At 36.5% G+C, this 18590-nt stretch overlaps 1 protein-coding gene and 3 long non-coding RNA genes across 4 annotated transcripts; 2 read left to right on the top strand and 2 right to left on the bottom strand.

The window, feature by feature from the left end:
• Window positions 1–792, bottom strand: LOC147490620 (uncharacterized). Its single transcript, XR_015199283.1, has 3 exons — window positions 727–792; window positions 412–492; window positions 1–98 (listed from the first exon to the last, which is right to left on the bottom strand). It is a non-coding gene; the product is annotated as an uncharacterized LOC147490620 (long non-coding RNA).
• Window positions 793–958: 166 nt separating this feature from the next.
• Window positions 959–1710, bottom strand: LOC147490619 (uncharacterized). Its single transcript, XR_015199282.1, has 3 exons — window positions 1512–1710; window positions 1297–1433; window positions 959–1076 (listed from the first exon to the last, which is right to left on the bottom strand). It is a non-coding gene; the product is annotated as an uncharacterized LOC147490619 (long non-coding RNA).
• A 5652-nt stretch (window positions 1711–7362) lies between these two features.
• On the top strand, window positions 7363–9884 carry LOC147490618 (uncharacterized). Its single transcript, XR_015199281.1, has 2 exons — window positions 7363–8723; window positions 9190–9884. It is a non-coding gene; the product is annotated as an uncharacterized LOC147490618 (long non-coding RNA).
• A 4501-nt stretch (window positions 9885–14385) lies between these two features.
• Window positions 14386–17902, top strand: LOC147490617 (uncharacterized). The gene is given in 5 exon segments (XM_086566868.1): window positions 14386–15006; window positions 15108–15213; window positions 15348–15537; window positions 15539–15557; window positions 16076–17902. Coding segments are annotated over 5 exon segments (1998 nt in total). The 5' UTR covers window positions 14386–14805; the 3' UTR covers window positions 17558–17902.
• Window positions 17903–18590: the final 688 nt, after the last annotated feature.

The following is an 18590-nucleotide window of genomic DNA, read 5'->3' as shown; positions in this document are numbered from 1 at the left end:
CCCCAAAAATACCGCGGCTTCAACTTCTTGTTGATGGCTGTAAACAACCACCCAACTGTGACTCACAAGTTGCACAAATGGCGATTGTCCAAGCATACCTGCAACAATATGCTACTTGCATTTTTCACTTGAACACGGCAAAATGAATCTCCAAATAATAAATATCCTCAGTTCAAAGTAAATAGCCTTCTTGAATTCTGCTCTTTTTCTTTATACATATATTTCTAATAATATCAGCTAGTTAGTCCCAACTATTTCAACTTGTGATATTCGTATGATACTACCCCTCATGAGTTCACTGAACTATGCGAATAATTTACTTTAGTACCAATTTTTGAGTTATGAAAAAATGACGACACAAAGAAATTAAATGTAGAATGAGTACAAAGAAATTAAATGTAGAATGAGTACCTTCAAATTGTGATATACTTCCACCCCCATCTTCATTGCCTCTTTGAAAGAGGAGGCTCCCACTGGAAGGATCATGAACTCCTGAAATTGAAGACCAAGTCAAAGTCAGAACTTAGAAACTCACAAGAATAATGAAATTTCTTCAATATGAAAAAGATTTGGATTGACAAAGTCATTACCTGCATCACAAGCTTGTTAAAATTCAACCAAAATGAAACTTAATAGATAATACTATACCCACACCCACACACACAAAACAACACGATACACACATAAGAGAACCTTCATTGGTCCATCAATGTTATCCGTTGTTACCTTTGAGAAGTAAGCAACAATGTTTTTGCCTCCGTGTATTTCATCTGTTGAACCAAAGAGCAAGCAAGATGTTGTATCCCACTCAAAGCTTCTATCTGCTTTGACCTTAAAAGCGAATCCATCATTCCTTGAACTTCGGATGCTCTTCCAAATGATACCAAACATGCAACAATGTTGACTTCTAAAGACACGATCTTAAAACTTCAAGTCTTTGATAGACATCCATACACGATCCATTCTTCCTAAACGATATAGAACCCGAGTCTCTAACAACATAGTAGCGGATGTTTGCTCGATAATGCATACACTCGAGCTTCATCCAACTTGTTTTGTCGGTACAGGCAGTATGCCTACTTAGATAAAAAAAAAAAAAAAAAAAAATTGTTCAGCTCTAATAGATATATATAGGCCAAGTCATTATCAAGGACACATTTCACAATTAAAAACACCAAACAATCCAGTTTTCTCCATGGATGATTCATATTCACAAAAATACAGTTAAATCTGAAACTCATGTAACTATAGACCAAAAAATCCATACAGTTAATCCTTATAGATTATTGTTATTACCTTATAGAAATTGAAGTCGTTGAGAGTAGAGGGTAGATTTTGAATGGTGGAAAGAGCCTTATCATAATCATCCACCTTAATCAACCCCACAATTTTACAACGCAAAGCGTCAACGTCACCAGGAATAATACCAAGAACTATAAAATAAAATAAAATAAATTAATAGTCTGAAGAAAAATATAAAATTGTAAAAAGATTAATTAATATAAAAATACCTTGATCTGAAACTTTAACCGCTTGTTCGAAATCAGATCTATGGATATGTCGATTGAGGGTAGAGAAAAGATCTTCGGGTGAAGGCATTGAACAAAGGTAATAAAGTTTTGTATATCAGTAACCACGCATAACAGTGAAATTTTTCTGAAGTCCTTCTTTAGTTCTGTTCGATCTAACCGGAATTGGAAGCATAAAGCAAAAACCAGTACTGGAAAGAGTTCATGGAGAAAAGAGGGAAGTTGAAAGAACTTCGAAGTAGTAGTTAAGTGGGTATTAATGGTATTTAAGTGGGTATTAATGGCAAAATAACACCACGCATACATGTCAATATAAGATAGTGGATTTGGGTTTTGTCCCTAATTTACATAAAACTCCTTTGTCCGTGTTGTAAATTGAAGGGTATAAATAAAATAAAAATTAAATGACGAAATAGTCCTTTTTAAGACATTGAATAATATTTTTTTGTATTTAATTAGGGGTATTAGGTGGTAGAAAAAAGGCTGGTCTAATTTAAAAGGCCAGGTTAATTATGGTGTATTTTACTAATAGAGATAGCATGTGGATATTAATAAAAAAAAATTTCCCTTACAAATAGAGTTTTTAATAACAGCTAAGTGTGTGATTGAACCTAAATTTTACAGGGAAAATGATATGCCCACTAACCATTGGAGAATTAACAACCTTATTATTGTTGAACAATAGTATTCTCATTGAAATGTTTATGAACTACAATTACACTTTATATAGTATTACATTCATTGTCTAACTGAATTCAAAACAGAAAACTAACTAACTAATGTAATCGGTTTCTTCACTAACAAACTTTCTTCGAAACTAGGCGACGTGGACTATTGTCTAATATACCCCCTCAAGCAAGTAGGTTTAGAAACTCTTGATAGCTTGGATTGGAGATAGAGATGACGCGTTGCTTTGATAAGCCTTTTGTCGGAATGTCGCTAGTTGATCTTGGCTGCAGACATATTTTATTTGAATTGCTTTGCTTGTGACAAATTCTTTTACAAAATGGTAATCCACTTCAATATGTTTAGTGCGTGCATGAAACACTGGATTTGAGGCTAATGAGATGGCACTGATGTTATCACACCACAAGAGTGGTTGAGTGTAAATAGGAATGTGTAGATCTCTGAATAAGTTTTTAAGCCACGAAAGTTCTGCTACAGTGTGAGCTAGGGGTGGGAATTTGGCCCTAACGATCCTAACCCGGCCCTGACCGACCCGACCCTAAGCCCTATAAAGCCCTCACAATAAAGCCCTCACAGAGTTTAGGGCGGGCCGCCCGCCCTAATGCCTTCTAGGGCAGGGCTAGGGATAAGATTCTAAAACATAGGCCCGACCCTAACCAAGCCCTAACCAAGCCCTAACCGGCCCTGTTTCATACTTTCACTATAAATACACATACCATAATTGTCCAACTCTTTGTTAAATATTTTCAATTAAAATAACATTGTCCTTTGTAATTTATCACTTACACCCAAGGGTACTTCCAATAACTTGTTTTATATAACAAAAACTTGTCAACTTAGCAGCCATGAAGAACAATGAGCACTAGCCTAATAAAAATAAGACTTTATTCCTTTGATCATCAAGTCAAAGTCCATAACTTATTATTCTCAATTTCTTTTCTCACTTATTTCTTATAAATTATATTTTTATTCACATCCAAGCCAAGTCTAAAACTAAAGGTTTCCTTCCACACCATTAAAGCAAAATACGAGCGGACATTTGTAACATAGAAACCAAAAACACCCTTTTGTCGGAAAAATGACATTTGTAATCTCAAACCTTTCTCCATCACTTGTTCAAAAGCCAATATTTTCATTTCCATATACAAAGCTTGAATCACTTTTAAATTAGAAGAAAGGTAATATTATATTTGTTTGAATCTATTATAAAAATAATTTATGATATTACAAATAGTTTAACAACTTCCATGACCCTTAACCAAAACTATTATGTTTCTTCTTTATATCTATTACTTCTTCCTTTAAAATGATAATATAATTATTTGTCTATGTATTTCAATGTTAAATGTAATTTTAGTGAGGTTTGAGTACAAGGAAGAACAAATTCGAACTCTCATGTACTTTCAGTTCATTAGATTGTGGATGTGCATTTTAAATTTTTGACTTATACTGAGATTATTACTAGATTGGTTGGACTTTGAGTTTGTAGATTATTGTACATTTTTGTAATATAAATGAGTTTTAAAACCGATGTAGTAAAAAAAAAAAGAAAATATATAGGTCCCCTAAAGCCCTAAAAGCCCGACCCTAAAGCCCTTAAAGAGGGCTAGGGTCGTGGTCGAGGCTTGAGATTTAGACTTGTGACCGGCCCGACCCGACCCTATGCCGACTTTAGGGGGCGGGCCAACCCGACCCTAATATCCGGGGCTTTAAATGTTTAGGGCGGGCTAGCCCGACCGCCCATTGCCCACCCCTAGTGTGAGCTAATGACCGGTACTCGGACTCAGACTTGATCTTGAGACAATGAGGTTGCTTCTTTCGACCAAGAAATTGGAGTATTTCCATAGAATACTAGATAACCACTTGTAGATCTTAAATCGACCGACATCGATCCAAAACTTCAATCGAAAAAAGCTTGAATTTGTGAACTTCCTTTTCTTATCATTATTCCATAATCTAAAAGTACCTTTGAGATATCTTAAAATCCTTTTTCTGCAGACTAAATGAGTAGTTCTTGGAAATTGCAGTCTTGACAAACCCGATTCTTGAGAAAAGAAATATCTGGTCTGCTCCATGTAAGATATTGCAAGGCTCCAACTATTTGTCTGTATTTTGTAGAGTCTTCTAATAAATCTCCAGTGATATTATCAAGTCTTGAATTAGTAGCAGCTGGGGTGGAGACAGGCTTTGCTTCTGACATATCATGCTTTTGAAGAATATCTAAAATATATTTAGTCTGACATAAAAACATATAGTTTTTAGTCCTTGTAATCTGCAAACCTAGAAAGTAACTTATATTCCCCAAGTCTTTCATTGCAAACTGTATGCTCAACCTCTGAATTATTGTTTCACAATGCGACAATGAATTTCCTGTAAGTAAGATGTCATCAACATACACCAAAATGTAAGTAACTAGGTCTTGATGAATTTGTACAAAGAGTGAGTGATCTGCTTCAGACGTCTGAAAACCCAATGCAAGTAAAGCTCCCATAAGTTCAGAGTACCAGGCACGAGGAGCCTGTTTTAGGCTATACAAAGATTTGTTTAACTTACAAACAAATGATGGCTTGTCCTTGTTGATAAAACCAGCAGGTTGTGCCATGTAAACCTCTTCTCTTAAGTGACCATGAAGGAAGGCATTGCTAACATCCAATTGTTTGATGACCCAATCATTTTGAACCGCAATGGTAAGAACCAATCTTATTGTAGCAGGCTTTGCTACAGGACTGTATATTTCACTGAAATCAACTCCAGCCTTTTGTTGAAACCCTTTAGCCACCAATCTAGCTTTCAACTTGTCTAGTTTACCTTCAGCAGTTTCCTTGATTCGAAATACCCACTTGTTCTGCACTACATTTTGATTCTTATAAGGAACCAAGGTCCAAGTATTTGTCTTGAGTAATGCATTGTATTCTTCAGCCATGGCTTCTCTCCACTCTTTTTGCTTGAAAGCTTGACTAAAACATGTTGGAAGTGAAGGTAAAAAAGTTGAAGCACTATAATAAATAATGGTAAAGGATGCTTAGTAGAGTGAAGTGCCTTTTTCCTTACAATACCATCCTTTAACCTTGTGTTCATTGTATGAGTATTCACAACAGAGGGGACTGGTCTTCTTCGAATTGTTTTTGATTTTACGAGTTGTGTAGGTTGTGAGGTAGAAGGTTGAGATGATTGAGGTTGAACAGAGGTAGAAGGTTGAGATATGATAGGTGTTGAAGTTGAATTTGTAGGAATATGTGAAACTGGAGGACTGTGAGTGAAATTTGGTGTTTGAGGTATATTGTTGGAAGAAGGTAAAAATTGAGAAAAGGGAATGATCAAAGGTATTGTGAAAGTTTCAGATGCATTGTGGTTGGAAGGAAGACTTTTGAATGGAAAATGATTTTCATTGAAGACAACATTTCTTGAAGTAAAAACTTTTCCAGTTGAAACGTCAAGACACTTGTAACCTTGATGATTTAAACTATAACCAAGAAAAACACACTCTTTACTTCTTGCTTGAAACTTATTTGATGTATATGGGCGTAGCCAAGGATAGCATGCACACCCATAACTTTTGAAGAAAAGATATTTTGGTGTTTTATGAAAAAGTTTTTCATAAGGTGAGATGAAGTTAAACCTCTTTACTGGAAGTCTGTTTATAAGAAAAATGGACGTTTCAAATACTTCTACCCAAGGAATAGTACTTTGAGCAAATAAGGTTCTTCCTAACTTCGTAGATATGTTCAGTTTTCTCTCCACAACACCATTTTGTTGTGGAGTGTGAGGACAACCTGAATTGATGTTTGATTCCCCGATTTGACGAAAATCTTCAAAAACATTGCTTGTAAACTCACCACCATTGTCCGATCTAAAATTTTTGATTTTGGTGTTTAAGAGATTTTCAACTTGAAGTTTGAAAATTTGAAATACTTTACGAAATCAGATTTGACACATAGTGGAAAAATCCAACAATAATTTGAGAAATCATCTATTATTGATGCATAGTATTTGAATCCTTTTACGAGAGAGAGTATAGGTGAAGGACCCCATAGGTCTACATGTAAAAGCTGTAAAGGTTTATTACACTTGGAAGTAGACAAAACAAAAGGAAGCCGAGAACTTTTGCCAAATTGACATGAAGTGCGTAAAGTATGCTTGCTAGTCGTGTTCAAGGGCAAGTCATACCGATGAACAACTTTATCTTGCAGAATAGAACTAGCTGGATGTCCTAATCTTTGGTGCCAAGTACTGGAACTTGATCTTTCACCAATGAATGCTTTGTATGCAAATGTGAGTCTTGACCAGTGGATGATAATGAAATGGGATAGAGGCCATGCTTAGTTTGTCCCCGAAAAACGGATCTTCGTGTTTTGTTGTCCTTGACAAAGAAATGAGATGATGTAAATATAATAGTGCAGTCATTGTCACTAGTAAATTTGTGTACTGAGAGAAGGTTTTGTGAAATCTTAGGAATATGTAAGATGTTGTTTAACCGGAAAGTAGATTGAGTAGGAGTTTTAGAAGTGCTTTACCAAAGTTTGCAATGTTAAGATTGAGACCATCTCCAACCCTGAACTTGATCTCCACCACAAGAAGGTTGATGATAATTCAGATTTCCAACATCGAAGTCATGTGGTTGGTTGCACCACTATCCATATACCGGTTTGAATTTGCGGTAGGATCATATTGTCCATCATGTTGAGAAACTGTATTGAGTGTTTCCATAACCCGATGTTGATGTTTCATTGCTCCTGTGGGCTACCATAGCCTTTAAAGTTTTTGGTGGAATCTTACCTTGAAAGGCAAAATTCATACGGTCATAACAATCAATAGCATAATGACCTAGCTTTCCACAAATTTGGCAAACTGGTCTTGTACCAGCAGGTCCAGACTGAAAACACTTGTTTGTAGTGTTGATTTGGCTATTAGACTGCTGTGGAAAACCACCACCATTGTGACCACCAGTATAACCATTTCCACCATTATAAGCAGTGTTATTATGTCCTCCTCTATTAATTCTTCCTCTGCCTCTATAATATCCATTGTTACCTCCTCTGAACCCACCAGTATTGCCGCTATAACCACCTCTATTATTGTTATAACCACCTCTGTTATTGTTATAACCCCCTCTTGAATATTGATTATGATTAACAAAATAGAAAAAGCTTGATTCACAGTATTATTTTGCATTAAATTGAGATTCCTCAATTCAATATTCAATTCTTCTGTTAGCAACAACCCATGTAATTCATCCAAACTTACTTGTTCAGTTCTCATTCTCAGAGATGTACCAAACGTATCATAATCAGAAGATAATCCATTCAAAACATACATTATCAAATCTTCTTCTTCAACAGCACTCTCAACAGCAGCAAGATTATCAGAAATTTCTTTTACTTTCTGTAAAAATTCAGAGATAGTTGAGTTACCTTTCTTCAAGTTTTGAAGCTTTGATTTGAGTTGAAGCTTGTGCGAGCGAGAAATTGATGAGAAACGTTTTTCTAGAGTGCTCCATAGAATTCTTGCTGTTGGAGCTCCAACAACATAAGGAAGTAGTGATTCGGAGATAGTAGCATTTAACCAGATAAGTAAGTTTTGATCCTTCTTATTCCATTCAGTAAACTCTGGATTCACAGTATCAACTCTTGATTCTCCAGAACCAGTGACTAAAATTTCTCGTGGACACACTCCTGTTCCATCAATGAAGCTTGTTAAACCATTGCTTCTTAGAATTGGAAGAAATAAAGACTTCCATAGCAGATAATTGTCTTTGCTTAGCTTGATTGGAACAAAATTAGCAATGTTGGTTGAGGTATTCATGATGTTTAGTGAAATCGATGATTGATGTGAAAGAAACCTGAAAAATGAAATCAAGAACTTGATTTCGTGGTTGATTGAGGATAGATCTTAAATTTGAAAAATGAAATCAAAAGCTTGATTTCGTGGTTGATTGAGTAAAGATTGATTGAATCAAAGGTTTGATTCGATCAAAAAACTTAATTAGAGAAATTGATTTTTGAGGATGAGGAAATTTATTGAAAAAGGGATCGAGATCACCATTTGGTTTCTCTGCTCTGATACCATGTTGAACAATAGTATTCTCATTGAAATGTTTATGAACTACAATTACACTTTATATAGTATTACATTCATTGTCTAACTGAATTCAAAACAGAAAACTAACTAACTAACAGAATACAGTTTCTTCACTAACAAACTTTCTTCTAGAAACTAGCTGACGTGGACTATTGTCTAATAATTATACATAGATCAGTTTATTAAATTTATATCTATAACGAACAACCCAATAACCCAATCTCTTTACAGGGTTGAGACTTGGGCTAGGTTTGATAATATTAAATAGTGGCGGTGGTCAGGGTGGTGGTAGATAATGAAAAAATAAAAAAAGTGGATATAATTATTAAATTTATTTAAAATGAGTAATAGAGAGTGGAACTTGAGTTAAAGGGAGAGTTGGAGACCAAAATTGATTGTAAACTGACAAATTCTCAAAGCTACAAAACAGTAAGTTCTCTTCCCTCAATATTCATCAATTTCCCAATCTTAAAATAGTAGATTACTAGATTATCTCCTTGCTTTGTGGATATTAATCTGTCAGTTTTTGCAAGTTTTCTTTGTTTGGTTTCACTTGTTGTATTTTTTCTGAAGTATTTGAATTTGTATTTGAAACTTAGAACATGACTTTATTATGGTTTATAACAATCAGAAATATGTGTAAATAAGTTGGTTAGTATTTTTGAATACTAGAATATTTCATATTAGAACTATCACTACACCCAATCACATCGTCGTGTGAATAATTTGTCTAGGTCTGCAAATATGATATAAGACCTTGTGAGTAGTTGTCTGGCAGTAGCATCACCTATAGTTTTATTTAATTTAGTTATGTATTTATGAACAGATGAATTGCACAAATAGTCTTTCAGTGAGTTTGGGATATCCGTTTGATCTGCTGTTACATGGTTTACAGATTGCTTGGGTTGGAATACCAACTTCACCAGCTTGGCTTCCAACAGAAATGCTTATAAAGGTGCTCCACTGCTTAAACTTTTTGACAATTTGAAGCTGTATGTTGAGCTCAAGATACTAGCCAATAAAAGAAAACGTTGGTATAACAGCAAGTACCTTTTGATGCAATGTATCTGGGAGATTGTACGTATAGTGTTATAGATAATTGTATAAACACAATGCATGATCAGATACTAGCCAAAGTATAACAGCAAATATGAAGGGTGAACGGATTCAAATACTGTAGATATGAGGTGGTGCACTTAACAAGACTGGAGAATGCTTCCATCTTATTTTCTCCTATGTACTTAAGTTCGGGTTCGAGACGTAATTTTTTGTTCTACAGTATACGGATGGGTTGAAGCACTAAGTTGAACTTTGCCTTTCATGTGCTAATTTGCAGTCAGATAAGCTTGATTACGAGAGAATGTAAAGTGGTGGCAGTGGTGGAGCCAGGATTTTGAGTGAGGGTGAGCCGCAAAAAGGGAAACATTTGAGGCTTTGTCTGGTACAAAACTAAGAGATTGCATTGCATACAATTATTTTGGTGTATGTTAAGACACTAATGTTTTAGTTTGATCTAGTTCTATTTTTGCTCCAATTATATGTCACCAAAGAGATATCGATTTCAATTCTTACAAAAGATATGTTGTAACAGTTTTGATGGATGGACTCAATGCGTACAGAAGATATTTCCTCAATATTTAGATGGTTGGTCCATAGGGAAAGGAGCTACTATGAGTTTACGTGGTTTTTTATGAATATAATATAAATTGATCCAACTTAGAAATTAGGGTAATTTTGACTTAACTACCACAATGAGTACCGGTTTGACTAAAACCCCATTTTAAAATCATTTGAGTTTGCCCCCCACCCTACAATTTTGTGTGTAACAGACGTTGGTATTTTAGCTATTGACCATTTTACCCTTATAAAATATTGACCCCCACATTAACATCGTTAAACCTAAATTTTTCCATAAAACCCCCCAAACGTTGCCATTATTTAATTCTTGCACTCTCTCTCTCTCGTATTTTTCATAATGGACTGAAAGCCACACCAGACGAAAAGGATTTTCATACTTGCCTTAATGCTTATTTTGGGCCAGAAGTTGCTCGAATTAGAGATGTTGTGGACAGTAGATACAAGTTTACTCTAGAGGATCTTTTGTGTTTTCTAGAGTCTCAGAAATCTGCTTCAAGGTTAAAAGAGCTAGCGCCGTATCTGCAAGAAAAATGCTATGAAAGCGTATCAGCCATATTGGGGGAACTTGAAGAGGAGCTTGGACACCTTTCTACTTCCCTTGGCAACGGTAAAGAGGACATGAACTCTACATACCTGGTAACAATTGTTGAAAGATCTCTGTTCATTGGGCGATTTTTATTTGCATTGAGAAGCCACTCAAGTCACATACCACTTATACTTGGTTCGCCAAGGTTATGGGTGAATGAGACGATAACTTCAGTTTTTGAAAAGCTGCCACCTGTACTTGGGAACTCTCGCTTTGGTCTTGAGTCCCCTTCACGCGATAACTTTAGAAGGAAAAGTTTTGATAGCCCCAGCACGCAAAACCTCATTAGCCCTAGAAGGCAAACATCATCGGCAACTGTTGCGTTGTTTGGGGTGGATGACTCTGCCAACCCAAAACTAGAATTACTTAGGAGAGAACTGAACTTGTCCTCTGTTAGATAAATTTAATCGTGGGGAAAAGAATATTATTGCAAAAGTCAACTAAAGGAAATTGGTCAATGGTACTCGTTGTCCCCATACTCTTAGTTCCCACGTGTCTTTCAATCTAAACGTTTGATCTAGGATCTAGCTACTCTTTCCTGTTTTAAACGGTTAGGATATCATGCAGAAAAACACGAGTTACCTTAGTTACATCGAATTCTTCTGCCTTATCATTTGTAAGATTTGTATTAGGCCAAAGGCCATGTATGGTAAATTTTAGAGGGAGCATAGTGATATTAGTCACAAGTTTACTTTCTGTCAGAACAACGGACATTGGCCATTCCAAAGCCAGTTTGTAGATCGTGAATATCGGTATAGTTGAAGCACCCAGGGGTGGCGGTGGTGGTCTAAGAAAGAGAGGAGGGGTGGTGGTGATCTAAGTTGACGGGGTGGTGGTAAGGCAATTTGGTATATCGTTGCCTTCGTTTGTCATTATTGTTGAACATCTATAGCCATTTCATTAATTCATTGTACAAAAGATTAATTGAGTGTCAGTACGTACTAAGTCATTAAAGATATATATCCTCATTCAGGAATGGATTGGTTTACTCTTGTTTCATAATTATTCATATTATTTGCTATTTCTAGAGAAGATATTTAAATTGTTAACATGCTAGCTTTGGCAATACATGCATGCGATTTGATAAGATTCATGTGTGTGTGCAATGTGACTGAAGATGCCTAATTGCACGATTGGAAACACGGACCAAAGGGTAGATGGAAGTGGCCTGAACTTGCAAGTTAACCATCACATACATTTTAGGATAGATCAACTCATACATGCAGAAAACCATATATGTGCACCATTTGGCGGTCGTGGAAAAAAGATAGTTGGGCACACTTCGTTCACCAAAACCAGTATAATGCCAATCTTGAGCTCTCTGATTTTCCATCATTTTAACTTGCATTTAGACAATATAATATTTTGTCCCCAGTATTATTATTTTTTTTATTTGTCCCCTTTTCGTTAGTTTTTTACTCACTAAGTTGATTTGGCTTAACCTAATTAAAACAAAGAATAAATCACAAATTGATCTGTTTATCATGGTCTATGGAGGCATAAGAGGACTAGAGTTTAGACATCAAGTCAATAGATAGGAACATTCCATCATCTTTTCATGCGGTTGGTCCGTCCGATCAATGAAGGAATAAATGTAATCTGTTTAAACAAAACTAAATTAAATGTATATAAACGAGAACGAGACTTACCAACAATCTCCACATACGAGAGAGAGAGAGAGAGAGAGATATATATATATATATTAGGGCAATATTTGGGTGGTTTTCCCAAATGGGTATTACGTTTTAATGTGGCGGAAACCCAACATAAAGGCAAAATGACCATTATGTAAAATAATTATGAGAGAGAGTGCAAGAATTAAATAATGGCAACGTTTGGGGGTTTTAGCAAAGCTAGGTTTAACGTGTTAATGTAATTTAATATTTCATAAGGGTAAAATGGTCAATAGCTAAAATACCAACGTCCTGTTACACACAAAATTGACCTTGGGGGCAAACTCAAATGATTTTAAAAATGGGGGTTTAGTCAAACCGCTTACTTCCGTAGGGGGGTTAAGTCAAAATTACCCTAGAAATTAAAACACCAAAAAAGAAGTATAAACCTTTGAGAGGAAACAACTTATCAAGCTTTGCTATATACAAAAAGCTACAATGGAATTTGTCGATTGAGGCACAAATTTGGCAATCACAGTATCCAATAAGTCAAAATTCATGGGTTCTTTGTACAGTTTTCGTTATTAAACCCTATATGTCTTGAAGAACTGCCTAAAAGTATTGATCGACATTTTTGTTTGCACACAAAGCTTCCCGTAACTTCTAACGGATCTTAGGGCTAGGTGCAAACTTTCTCCAATCAAAACAAGATATTATTTTATACTAAACACATATATACTAAATTAGAGGTGATATACTCTTCATAATGAGGAAGAGTGCATCCTATGATCCTAAATTCCTAATACACACTATTAAACCAACCCACGTGAGTGAGTTATACCTACTTCCATGACTACTAAAACAACTACATGAGAAAGGTAATGCAACATTTAAATTTTAGATACAATTTTTTTCAAATAGGCAAGGGAGGAAGGAGAAGTCAAGAAGGTTGAGAGTAGAGAGAACGTGAGGGATTTTTGGGTTTCTTTTTTTTTTGTACGTCCGGTCGGTTTTGTTTTGTCATGTTAATTATATTTTTGTTTTTTTTTTGAGAAATTTTGGTGAGCCGTAATTCAGGCCCCCCGCCAATTTGTGGTGGCTCTGAAACCTGAGTTCATGCATCAGTTGGTAATGCCCTGTGAGGGAGTGATATTCTCTTTCAGGAATATCAAACACGTGCTCAGCATGATGGAAATACCGCACCAACCTCTGATTTAGTTATCCGAACTACCTTCAGAACGACCTACATCATTAGCTCAAGTTCACGAGCTGCGATATCGCTCTAAGACAGATCGACTCACGCATCACCACGCAAATCGTTCTATACCATGGCTCAGCCCTCCTTCTAGAAACAATCATTACTAAAGCTGCACTTACACAAATCACTACGGCAAACTACTAATCACTACCGCAAGCTACTAACTCGTCGCTACTAATCTTCATCATTACAAGGACCTACAAACACGTTCTTTTCACAATCTCTACCTTATACTTGTGTTGATTTTTACATGTGTTAGGTAAAGATTTACTGTCACCACCTATAAATACCTTCCATATAAACTTCACGGGCACCGATTCTTTTTTCTTCCCCGAATCGAGAATAAGATCAAGGCGGACAAGCCATCAACGAATTTGGTTTTTCCCACATTCAATTCCATTCTCTTTCTAGTATTATATGTAAAGGTGAACTAAAACGCACCTTTACATACCCTATCTTCTTCATGGCTCCTAATAGAAAGAAGGTGCTCTGGTGGTGTTGGTGATTTTTTCAATCGACACTTGCTGATTTTACTGTATTTACATCTGTATGAACAGTTGTATAATTACAATGTCACATATGTTCTGTAAATCTGTATCATTATAATCTAGTCTCTGTTATTCACATCATAATTGAGCCATTCTAAGAAAATTTCCACCCAAATTTATGCACACTGACGTCATTTGTAATTTTCGCCTTTTACCAATCTTTTTAATTTTCAGAGGTTGCCCGAAACTAAAATATCAGATGAACCGATCCGGGTTTGTCCAAAAACCCGGTTCTACAAACCGTTTTCCCTCCAATTCTTCTCTTAGACGCTTCAAACAAACCGCCAAAAAAAAAAAAACTTCCCCACAGTTCATCTCTCTCTCTCTGGCAAACAACTGAAAAATTTGCAAAAGAATTTTTTTATAATGGCAATAGAAATTCCAAAAGGACTACCCTTTTCGGTAGATACATGGTAGAAAAACATAATTGGGATTAGAAACAATTATTACTTGCTTCTGATTTCTCACTATCGACCCTCATCTTCTTCTTCCTTATTTTGTAGAACTTGAATATTGGTTCATTTCCCCACTTTTTCGAGTTTCTTTTTTCATCTTCATCTATTCAACGTCGTCACATCCAAATTGAGCTCATTCTTGAATTTGTTTCTTCATTTTTTTTGTGTTTTGTTAATATTGGAAAGAGGGAAATAAGGAGGGAAAGTGTTTCATTTCTGAAAAGAGGAAAAGATACATCCAGGGTCATTTTCGTCATTACAATTGGGTTTTGAAAAAGCAGTGAGGTTTAGTGGGAGGTGGGGACGTCTTCCCTCCATTTCTTCTCTTAGAAGCTTCAAACAAAGTAACAAACCACTATAAAAAACCTTCCCCACATTTCATCTCTCCCTCTCTCTCTGCAAACAGCAAAAAAATGAAAAAAAATTTGCCAATAGAGATGCCTATAGAACTGCCCTTTTCGGTAGATACATGGTCACCTTCTTCAGACAGAAAACGACACCATTTCCTGACTCATGCCCACAAAGATCACTCTTCTGGAATAACTGCACACGCTTCTTACCCAATCTACTCTACTCATGTCACCAAAACCATAGTCCTCCAACAATATCCCCAGGTCTGGCCCCTTTTTGTTTTTTTTTTGGTTAAGTTTTGGTGTTTTTCTCAGTTTGGAGAGATGCCCAACTTGAATTTAAGTCTAATTTGATTGTTTTTCAGCTTGATGCATCATTATTTGTTGAAATTGAGATTGGGGGAAAAGTTGTTATTGAAGATCCTGACGGGACTTTCTCTGTTTCGGCTTTTGATGCGAATCATTGCCCTGGTAATTGTTAATTTAATTTTGATATTTGGCTTCTCTGTTTTTATGCTTTTAAGGCTTGTTTGGTATTGACAATTTATGTTTTATGTGATTGTATCATGCGATTTTTAGCTGTATTTTTTTTGGTGTGTATTCAGGAGCAATTATGTTTTTATTTGAAGGAAATTTTGGTAATATTTTGCACACTGGAGATTGTAGATTGACCCCAGAGTGTTTGCAAAATTTACCGGAGAAATATGTTGGGGAAAAGGAAAGAGAGCCCAAGTGTTGCCTTGATAACTTGTTCCTAGATTGTACTTTCGGGAATACTTTTATTAAGTTTCCGAGCATATTCTGCAATCATACAGGTATGATATGCTTTTGCTTAAACCATGGCTTGTTATGGATTTTATTTGGATAATCGATTGAGAAAGACTATTTCATTTCACACATACATGAAGACAGTAAATGGAATTCAATGGATGTTAAGTTTTGTCCAACAATTTCAAAGATTTAGAAGTTTATTCACTTTACTTTATTTTAAAAAATAGATTATTGGCTTAAAATTTCAAGGACTTGAGCATGGTTTTTTTCATTTTTTTTTAAAAAATCATTTTTTTAACAATACTCAAATATTTATTCTAAAAACAGTTTTTGTATAAACATGTTTAACCTTTTTTCTTAAAAAAAAGTTTTTTATCAAAAACAAAAAATATTTTTGGATTTTATATTTTATTCATAGAGACTTTAAATATTTTTTTCAGTAAATGTACAGTAGTACCAAAATCTCTCTAACATTCATCTGACAGTTTTCATTTTGGCGTATCCTTCTGAATAAGTGTAAAGTATTCGCACAAAAATTCTAAAACGTTTTGTGATGGAGCAGGTGATCAATTGCATATGGGAGCATCCTAATGCCCCTGTGGTGTATCTCACATGCAATCTTCTTGCGCAAGATAAGCTTCTGGTAGAAGTATCCAGAACATTTGGGTCAAAAGTATACGTTGATAGGATTAACAATGCAGAATGTTTTCAAGCTTTAACAATCACAGCTCCTGAAGTCTTGACTGAAGATGAATCTTCCCGCTTCCAAATATTTGAAGTTTTTTATAAGTTTTATGAAAAAGCAAGAGCAAAACTGGAAGCAGCAAGGCTTAACTTTCAGCCTGAACCTCTTTTTATCCGCCCCTCAGTACAGTGGTATGTATTTGAAGAGGACCCGGAAACTGGTTCACAAAGAAAAGAGATGCCCACTGGGGCAAAGAAGGATTCTTTTGGCGTTTGGCACATATGTTACTCCTCACACTCATCTCGGGAAGAATTGGAGCGGGCTTTACAACTTCTGCAGCCGAAGAAGGTTGTTTCAACAACTCCTAGCTGTTCGGCTATGGAGCTTAATTATGTTAAGAAGCATTGTCTCAACAGTCAAGTGAGTTCAGATGGTCAAGCTATTACTGTTGATAAAGCTCAGCCTCATCAAGGCTCTGGTCGAGATCGTGATGATGACCGCAATCATGGTCGTGACCGTGACTATGGAAGCTCTCGTGGAGGTAGAGGTGGAGGCGGAGGAGGAGAGTGTTTTGAATGTAGAAAACCTGGGCATTTTGCCGGGGAGTGTCCTGGCAATGATGGTGGAAGAGGGGGGAGGTATGGAAGAAAGGATGATAAGTATGGTGGTGGTGGGGATGGTGGAGGTCGCTATAGTGGTGGACCTGACCGTAATGGAGATCGTTATAATGGTGGACGCAGAAAGGATTTTGGCAGTCGTGACCGTGATGATGACCGCGATCATGGTCGTGATCGTGACTATGGAAGCTCTCGTGGAGGTGGAGGGGGCGAGTGTTTTAAATGTGGAAAACCTGGCCATTTTGCTCGGGAGTGCCCCTCTGGTGATGATGGTGGAAGAGGGGGGAGGTATGGAAGAAAGGATGATAAGTATGGTGGTGGTGGGGATGGTGGAGGTCGCTATAGTGGTGGACCTGACCGTAATGGAGATCGTTATAATGGTGGACGCAGAAAGGATTTTGGTAGTCGTGACCGTGATGATGACCGCGATCATGGTCGTGACCGTGACTATGGAAGCTCTCGTGGAGGTGGAGGGGGTGAGTGTTTTAAATGTGGAAAACCTGGCCATTTTGCTCGGGAGTGTCCCTCTGGTGATGATGGTGGAAGAGGGGGGAGGTATGGAGGAAGGGATGATGGTAGTGGTGGGGGCGGTAGAGGTCGCTATAGTGGTGGACCTTATCGTAATGGAGATCCTTATAGTCGTGGACGCAGTAAGGATTCTGGCAGTCGTGGGGCGTCGGGAAGTGACCGAAACAACCGTGATCGTGTTGGTCCATATGAACGTCGTGGTTATAGGTCTTGATAGCTTGATCACTTTTGAGGAATGTTGTTGTATTGTTTAGTATCTTGTTTGAAGTCACCGAGATTAACTGGGAAGTTTTGGATTTGACTTTTGTGTCTATTTCTGGTCCTGGTGGAGCTTTTAGTAATCTTCTTGGGGAGTTTGCAGGGCATTTTCTTCTCAACATATCAGCAGTGATCATTGTAGTTAATCTGTCTTTTGCGTGCTCAAATTTGGACTTATACTCTTTGAATGTAATGTTGCTATTGGTTTCTGGACGATTTGCTTGCATACTTTTTTACATTTGTGGGTTCTCGGTCCTGGTATTTATTTGGATACTTGGAGGATTTAGGGTGTTTACAGCTCTGTTGTACACTTGTACTTGTACCCATGCTTGTTTCTACGAAGTGATTTTGAGGGTGTTCATTGTGAGCTGTGCTTGTCTCTTGGGAAATAGAAACAGTAGTACATTTTAGGGTTAAGTAGTATTACCCCCCACTAGATGAGCCAATTAGGATTTCCTCTTAGATGGGAAATTAGGGTCTCCTCCAAACACACTTGGTTTGACTGTTAACTTTTAAGTCAAATAGCTGAAAATGACACAATTGCCCCCACCTAATTAAAATTGAACATTTTTTTTTAAAAAACAATGAAGACATTTTTGTCATTTCCAGTTGCTTGACTTGAAATTAAACAGTCAATCCAATTTGACAGTGTGTTTAGGGGGGAGACCCTAATTGGCCATCTAGTGGGGGGAAATCCTAATTGGCTCATCTAGTGGGGGTAATACTAGTTAACCCTACATTTTATTTAGTGCCCATTTTTGTGTTTCTGTTCTTGGAAATTTGGGTTTTAACAAAGGAAGCATGGTATTTTTTTATCCTCTACTGCTAGAATGTTGTACCCAGTTTCTTATTATTTGAAACATTTTTAATGATGTTAACTTTTTGGCAGGCTACAATTTGACCTTCTTTGGTCTTTTTGGATGCATGTTTGGGTTTCTTTTGCGCTAATCATGCACCTGAGACCTGGTTTTTACACATTGAAATTGTGA

This window comes from Coptis chinensis, chromosome 6 (assembly GCF_015680905.1).
Source record: "Coptis chinensis isolate HL-2020 chromosome 6, ASM1568090v1, whole genome shotgun sequence".
Taxonomy (NCBI): domain Eukaryota; kingdom Viridiplantae; phylum Streptophyta; class Magnoliopsida; order Ranunculales; family Ranunculaceae; genus Coptis; species Coptis chinensis.
The sequence above is the reverse complement of the archived record's forward strand: the minus strand, read 5'-3'. Positions and strand labels throughout refer to the sequence as shown.